Below are 8,114 nucleotides of genomic sequence, written 5' to 3'. Positions count from 1 at the left end.
CCCTGCCACCGCCCAACACAGAGCCCTTTCATTTCTGATGGCACTTTCAAGTGGATGGCAGTGTCATGTTGTCTGGGTCAATGTTTGGAGGGGGTATGGCAAGATCACTTCCGCTGTGGGAAAAATGGCTAGAGCTCAGTTCTATCGTTTTGCCAGTATGACTAAAGTCCCAGTTAAGCAGCGTCCCCTCAATGACAGTGAGGAGACCCAGGTATCTGAGTTCCCGGAGGGCATGCATGGATGAGCTTGTCCCTTTCGGCGGTCCAGATTGAGCCACGGACCTTGGGCAAGGCTCCACTACACCTTCTGGGTCTGTTTCCCGCTGTGTGATAGGTGTGGGGACACCTACTGGGAGGAGCAGACAGGAGCAGGGACTTGGAAAGAATTGTGCCCACTGAGGGGTGGGGCTCCCCTGGGGGGCCACCGAGATTTGCGAAAGCCGTGCCAAGCTCAGCAGCAGTGCTGAGGTTTGTTCTGCAAGTGAAGGGCTTGCCTGGTGAGGAACCAACACTGCCAGATCCCCACTAGGAGGCCAGTCGCCCGTCTGTGTTAACCTCTCCATGGCCGCAGGGAGATTGGAGAAGGTGGTCCTGGTGAAGTTTGCGGCCCAGGAGACCAGGTAGAGCCGATTCAGCCAAGGGGCAGCGTTTGGTATGTGCAAGGAGACAAGCCTCCTGAGTTGTGTCTCAGGCTTTCACTGTCACATAGTGTGGCTTCAGGCAAAAGCCTACCACAGGTGGGGACTGGAGTCCATGATTTATAAGCACTAGCTACTAGAGCTTATGACTCAGGGGCCAGGCTAGAGAAGATGCGGTCCCCTTTCCACCCAAAATTTGGAGGAGGTGGATAGGGACTGGATGCCTTAGCAGAGCAGCCTGGGTCGAAGGACCAGGGAGCTGAAGGGTTTGGGCAGTGTCCTGACGGGGCGGGGCAGGGGAGGAGGGTTCAGGGCATGCTAGTCTTTGATTGGCTGTGCTGCCCTTCGCTCCGCCCCATGGCCTATAAGACGCACCCGCGGTTTGCCTTGGCGCTAGTGTGGGGGCTACGGCCGCGTCTCTCTCTGTTTTGAGGCCTCCATCCTTCCCAGCGTGGGGGACAGCCGGCCAGACCCGCGGACCTACTGCTGCGGACCGCCGGGGGGCGGGGGATGCCGGGCTGCCGCATCAGCGCCTGCGGCCCGGGGGCCCAGGAAGGGTCGGCGGAACCGGGGTCCCCATCGCCGCCGCCCGGGGAGCGCCTATTCTCCCCTCAGCCCCCGTCCCCAACTCCGACCTTGACCCCGACCCCGGCTCAGGCCTCACCGCAGCCCGAAGTGGCCCAGGAGTCGGCGGGCTCGGCCGAGGGGCAGGAGCTGCAGCGCTGGCGCCAGGGCGCTAGCGGGGGCGCGGGGCGCACCGGGCCGGCAGGGAGCGCGGGCGGCGGCCCGGTCGCGGCGGCGGCGGCAGGGGGCCGCGCGCTTGAGCTGGCCGAAGCGCGGCGGCGACTGCTGGAGGTGGAGGGCCGCCGGCGCCTGGTGTCGGAGCTGGAGAGCCGCGTGCTGCAGCTGCACTGCGTCTTCCTGGCGGCCGAGCTGCGCCTGGCGCACCGCGCCGAAAGCCTGGGCCGCCTGGGCGGCGGCGTGGCGCAGGCCGAGCTCTATCTGGCGGCGCACGGGTCACGCCTCAAGAAGGGCTCGCGCCGCGGCCGCCGCGGCCGCCCGCCCGCGCTGCTTGCCTCTGCGCTCGGTCTGGGCGGCTGCGTGCCCTGGGGCGCCGGGCGCCTGCGGCGGGGCCACTGCCCCGAGCCCGATTCGCCCTTCCGCCGGAGCCCGCCCCGTGGCCCCGCCTCCCCCCAGCGCTGACCTCCGCGCCGGGACCTCTGGCCACCCCGACAGGCCATCGCCGAGGTGCCGACCGACGGATTGTGGACGCCAGCTGGATGGACGGCGTCACCGACGCGGATGGACAGATTGCCCGACCCCAGGAGGAGACAGTCGGGGGGCCGAGGGCCCAGTAAAGAAGGCTAAACTGAGGTGCGGTCTTAGCGGCTGGTGTATCCGTGGGGCGGGGCGGGGCGGGGCGGGGCGGTGCAAGGCTCCAGACCTTAGGGCTTCTGGAGTCCGCTGGGTCCTTAATAAAGCTGTCCGCTCTCTGTTGCCGCCACTCCCAGACCTCCGGCGGAATGAGGTAGTAGCACCAAGTCCCCATTATAGAGTTGGACAAATGGAGGCTGCTCAGATCCCAGAAGGGGTTTGCCAGCAAACTTTTACCTGTTGGAGCCTCCTGCGCTGACGCAGCACCCCACCCTCACCTTCCACCAGCGCTGCATTTCCTGGGTCCCTTGGGGCTGTAAGAAGAGTCTTGCCCTTGAGGCTGCTGCTTTCTGGCACTACCCTCCGGGAGCCCAGAATAATGAGGCCCCAGGATGGGGTGGGGGCTGGCACAGCGATGTACCTCTGAGTTCTCCTCTCCTAAGCCCCTGTTTCCCATTCGGGGAGATGGAATCCCAGAGAGGCTATGGATTTGCTCCCATCATACTTATACTTAGGACCTTCCACTTCTAGGAGACAGGTCTTTTCTCAGGCCCTCATGCAGCTTCGCTAAGAGTACAGTCTGACTCAGATGACCAGGGTGGGGTGTTTGGTGACTGCCTGAAGCTTTGCCGGCTCTCCTAGGGGCTCCCTCGCAACCTGTCACTAAGATGGCTCTGCCAGGGATGGAGCCAGGTGACATCCTTTAACAGGCCCCAGGGGGGCAGGTATGTCATTGGCTTCTAGATTCTAGAAAGTGGGGCCTTAAAGGGCCAGACCCGAAATGAGATCTGCTTCTCTTCCTTTCCACACGCCCTTCAGGCCCCCCCCCCCCCGTTCCCCTGCCCCACTCAGCTGTGAATGGCCTGGCTGCTGCTTTGCTGCTCATTGGCTGAGTTGACTGCAGCCTCACTTATCAGTCTGTGATGTGGGTATCTTCACCTCTTGGAAGGGTTGTAGTGAGGTTAACACAGGGCAGAGGTCTATCTTTTTCCATAAATCATGGAAGAATGTTTTATTCTCTTATATCACACCTAGAAACAGGCACTGCTTTTGCTGACGGAGCCTAGGAGCTGATTTAAAGTCCTCATTTTACGGAGTGGCAAGGTCAGCTAGGGACAGAACTAGGTCCTAGGCCTGTGTGTGTCCTTCTCGCAGTTTCTGTCTGCTGTCCAGGGGCAGGGGCTAGATAGAACTGGTGTCAGCTTGTCTGCCGTGTGACCTAGCACAACTCTGCCCTGTCTTTGGGCCAGTTTCCTCAGTCCTTCTCTGAATGTAGCTGTCCCTCCTCATGTCAGGGCTTAGGAATGGCGAGAAGAGTGTAGGATGAGATAATTAAGAGTCACAGGAATCTGGTGTAATCCCAGAGTCCTCAGGGTCAGATGCACTGCTCTGAAAGGCAGAGACCCAGGGGCCCTCACCTGTCCTTCCCCCAGCTAACTCTTCCTCTCCCCAGACCAAACTTTTTGTCTGGTTTCTCAGCTAACAGCCAGGACTTCCTGAACCCATTCTTAGCTGGGGAAGGGAAGTCCAGGAGGAGGTCTCACAGACTCTGAGAGCTTGTGGACTGGGAGAGCAGTGAGGGGCCCTGGCATCCTCTGGCCTCCCCAGAGAGAGAGGACCTTCCAAAGCTACTTGGGTCATTTGGGATCTAGAGGCCCAGAAAGGACAAGGACTCCCTGGAGGTGACACAGGGAGGAGCTCAGGCTTCAGTGCTGGGCTGCAGCCAGGACTGATTGTTTTCTGGATTGCATGGGAGAGGGACACTTAGTCCAGAGAAGCTTTTAGCTAATGGTGTAAAGTGCTCTGTGTCACCACAATTTTGCCTTTCTCTGGGATTTATTGGTAATCAGCTTTGTCCTGATTTTGGTGTGGGGGGGGCGGGGAGGGTAGGGAATTAGAGATGGCTCTTGCTGGAGAAAGTGGTATATGTAGGAAATGGAGATTGGTCCTAGTGTCACAGGCAGCCCTGTCCCCTCCCTCCACTTCCAGATGTCCCACGCTTCTCACTAAGGGCCTCGGCCAGGGCACACAGTGTTCAGTGACTTGAACCCCAGCTCTTGGTTCAGTGCTCTGTCCACTACTCCTCAGCCAGTTAATAAAAGTCACCTTCCCACCACTGTCTGGCCCACCCAGGGCCCCTCTAGAAGGCTTCCTATTCTCCTCAATCAACAAACATTGATCTCTGCTCAGTCCAGGGGCTCAAGAAGTAGCCCTGAATCAGAGGGTCTCTGTTTTCGAGGACTCGTGTCTCTCAGCCCTCTTCTAGGCAGCCTGCCCTGGCCATGTTGGAGGGCTGTTTTTAGGCCTTCACAAGTAACTGTAGCCCCTGGTTATATACTGCATCCCCACCCTGCATGGCTTCCTGAACACTTTCTAGATGGCCCAGCATTCTAGCCCTGGGGACTGGGCTGAGTACAGGGGATCCTGGGGGATCTGTGCCCTGAGGACATTGATTGCCACCAGTGCATCTGGAATGTCAGCTGAGGGAAGTGAGGGGCTGGAAGACCAGTTCAGGGTTTTAGTCAGGCCCTGTCCCTCCCCTGGATGAGCCCTTTCGCTCTCTTGGCTGGTCCCTGACAAGTGAGGCGCCTCTGGGCAGTGCCACCAGAGGGCAGTGTGGGCTGCTTCTCCGGGCGTGCGGGCAAGGCCTGGAGCAGGTTGGGAACCCACAGTGTCCCCGCCTCCAGCCAGCCTCTTCCCTCGTTGTCCAGGCTTCTCAGGCTTTGAGCTTTAAAGGTCTGGCAGAATGTGTGGGTACTGGTGGTCACTGAGAGAAGGGGCGGGCCTCTGACCTCAGAGGGAAGGACCATCAGGAAAGACTTTCTTGGAGAGAGAGGTTGCCCCTGTTGGCTGTCACCGTCTGAGTAAAAGCCCAGAGTAGTTTCACTCCTCCCAGATTTGTTACCCTGATAATTGATCAGAGCACCCCACCCTGCCGCCGCCCCTGCCGCCACCTGGGAATCAAGGTGGCTTCCTAGAGATTAGGCTGAAGCGACAGTTCACAGCTAAAGTGCTCCAGGCCTGCAGTGGGCAGTCTCTAGGAGGCTCCCTTCCCCTAACAGCCAGGTCCCTGGAGAAAAACCCGGGGTCCCGGTCTTCCCCGAGCTGAAGGGGAAGCAGAGCCTTTGCCTCCTCCCATGCTTTGCAGCCAGCACGGGAGGAGGCATTTGGGAAAGCCGGGAGATCCCCAGCCTGTTTCTTCCCACATTAGACCTTGATCGCACGCTGGCCAGGAGTGATGGGGGAAGGGACTCCTTGGTTGTGGCATAATATATTAACCACCACCTCTATGTCAGGCACTGTGCTAAGCACTTTACACCCATTATCTCTTTCAGTCCTCCCAGCTACTCTGCAAAGTAGGAGTTAGCCCCATTTCCACAGATGAGGAAACTGAGGGTCGGGGGGGCAGGTGGCTTGCCCAAGGACATAGAGCCTCTGAGTGGGGGACACCTTAAACATTAGACTATGTGGCTTTTCATTTATCAGGCTAATGAGGGTTTCTGAACTCTCACCCTTTGAGTCTGGGTACAGTGAACCCTGGTCCTTGGTTCTGGGGAGGGATGTGATCAGACATTGGAGGGGTGGCCGAAGGTGGCATCTTCTGCCACCCCTCCAAGGTCTGGGCACACCCCCAGAGGCTGGCTCCCCTGCTTCGTTGTCTGGGCTTTGGGGGTAAGTCAGGCTGAGTCAGCACACCTGGCTTCAGGCAAGGGCAGGCCAAGGATGCTCAGGGTCTGGGCTTGCCTTGGAGGCTGCCTCCTCTCCCTGCCTACGTGGGCTGGCGTGTTTGGTGCCAAGGAGAGCGAAGAGCCTGGGATGGCAGAGGAAGAGGGTGACAGGCTCCATGGTGGGGCAGAAAGTGTCCCGTCTTAGAACTAGACAGACCTGGGATTTAGTCCTGACCTGGAGCTTCTCAGCTGGGAGACCTTGGGCAAATGACTTCCCTTCTCTGAGCCAGTTTCGTGTGTGTGTGTGTGTGTGTGTGTGTGTGTGTGTGTGTGTTTTATGGGGAGTTAGGGAGGAGATTGTTTCTAAGTATTCAATGAGAGGTCACACTAAGTGCCTAGCACATAGAGGAGGTCTGTAAATGTTCGGTGGAGCCAACCTACCTAGCCCAGGAGGAGCTGCCAGGACAGAGCCCCCAGGCAGTGTGGGCCTTTGCTTCTCCAGAGCATCGCCATATCAGGCATCCCTGGAACAGTCCCCCTTCTCCCCCCCATGACAGTCCCTGAGGAGCTCCATAAGGGAAGAGGTGGAGGAGGGGGCAGGCTTTTTATCCCAGGAACATTCCATTCCAGCTGCTCAGACCAGTGGGGATCCCAGCCAAGGACAGAGGCCCGAGGGAGCTCACCCCAGGAGCCCCCACCCCTTCCAGGGTAGGAGCGAGTGGAGCCTGATTCCAAAATATTGCCCCTGCACCTTCTCTCCACAATGGCCCCTCTAAAGGAAGTAGATGTCGAAGGATTTGGGTGGGGCTGGGTGGCTATGAGAGAGAGACAGTTAAAGCTCTTGAAATTATTCTTTCCAGCTCCTCCCAGCTCCTCAGAGCCTCGACTCGATCTGACTCCTGGATTCTGCGCCTTCCCTGGGCACCTCCTTCAGGAAGACTCCTCTCATTGACCCTACACAAGCATGCACTCTCCTCGCTTCACAGTGGCAAGGGGCTGGATTCTGGGGAAGTTGCCGATACTATGAACTTCTCTATATATGCTGCATTTGACTTTGGCTTACACTGTACAACTGAAGATGTTACGACAAGTCCTTGAGACGCAGTCAGATCGTTTAAGAGTGCAGCAAAGCTTTCCAATGTGAAAGTGAAAAGGATCTCTTTTAGAAATGTCATCATTCTTTAACAAGTCACTGTGCAGCTGGGGTCCCCTTTTTGGTAGATGCTGTTGCTTCTCAGTCTAACAGCACCAGGAGGCCTGTTTGAGGGGAAACATTGCTGTGAGCAATCCCTCAGTCCCCCTCATTCACCGTCCTTGCCCTCTCCAGGTGGGCACGTGCCTGCGGCCCCTCAGAAAGGTAATGGGCTGCTGGCTCCCGGGGGACACACCTGTTTCTCAGGAAGAGGCGTTGGCAACATAATTCTAAGTTTTAAATGAAAAAAGGGAGCACATTTATTCAAATATCCTGATGGTAGAGGGAAGGGGGCCACGCTGACTCACACAGAACCCAGAACTTGTAGAGTTCGGCAAAATGAACGCATATAGGGTCAGTTCCTTGATGTATACATTCAGGAAGAATAAATCTCAGCGATGTGAGACAAGCACGCGTGGTTTTGAGGTTTACTCTGTGAGTGGCGTTGCCGCCTTTCCTTTTCGTGTGTCTGTCACGGCTCTTTAAGCTGGCAGTTCCGTGAGCAGCTTCTGTTTAGCTTCGTTTGGCAATCTGGGCCTGCTTACTGATTTGTAGGCTGACTTCTCCCTTGACCTGGCTCAAAGTTGACCCTCTTTACGGAGTCTTCCCCATATAAGGATGTGTTGAGGAAACTACACACAAAGGGGTGCGAGCGCGTTTGCGATAACACGGCAGCATGGTGATCCGTGGAGGATTGTGTGTGACCGTGCTGGTGAATGGATGGACCTGTCTGTCACTCAGGCTCCCAGCAGGAGACACAGCACCCTCAAACTGGGCAGAGACTTAAAAAGGGACTATTTCCAAAGATGGGGGCTGGGCTTAAGAAACTAACAAGGCATATGCAGCTCTCCAGGGCTAGCAACAGGGAGAAGCCATTACAACTCCTGGGCCTGAAGGGGTAAGAGAGGAGAGGGGAGGGGAGGGGAGGGCACACGGACCCGGAGAGTGCAGCTGTGTGGAGAGGGCCCCTGACGGGAGCAGTGGTCTCTGGTTGAGAGATGTAGGCAACCACGGTGACCTGATGGGAAGGGAGCAGGGGGAATAAACACCTTATTCTCCTCCTCCCTCCAGTATCTCCTGCTGGGGACTCTCATTGGCTGAACCCAACAGAGAGGTAGGGAACAAGGGGGCCATTGATGCACAGTCCGTAGAGGTCAGCCTCCCAAGGGCACAGAGCCTGAAGAAGGGCGGAGAGTGGGACTGGAAGGGCTGACATATGCAACTGCCTGAGGGCATTATCTTC

General features: G+C 57.7%; 1 protein-coding gene across 1 annotated transcript; it reads left to right on the top strand.

Annotated features, from left to right (window-relative positions):
- Positions 1-1,147: 1,147 nt before the first annotated feature.
- Positions 1,148-7,263, top strand: TRNP1 (TMF1 regulated nuclear protein 1; the record flags this gene model as incomplete). Its single annotated transcript, XM_082832295.1, has 2 exons — positions 1,148-2,011; positions 6,540-7,263. One exon carries the CDS (start codon positions 1,148-1,150, stop codon positions 1,838-1,840), a length of 693 nt encoding a protein of 230 aa, XP_082688421.1. The 3' UTR covers positions 1,841-2,011; positions 6,540-7,263.
- Positions 7,264-8,114: the final 851 nt, after the last annotated feature.

Source organism: Leucopleurus acutus (assembly GCF_964270905.1).
Source record: "Leucopleurus acutus genome assembly, chromosome: 2".
Taxonomy (NCBI): domain Eukaryota; kingdom Metazoa; phylum Chordata; class Mammalia; order Artiodactyla; family Delphinidae; genus Leucopleurus; species Leucopleurus acutus.
The sequence above is the reverse complement of the archived record's forward strand: the minus strand, read 5'-3'. Positions and strand labels throughout refer to the sequence as shown.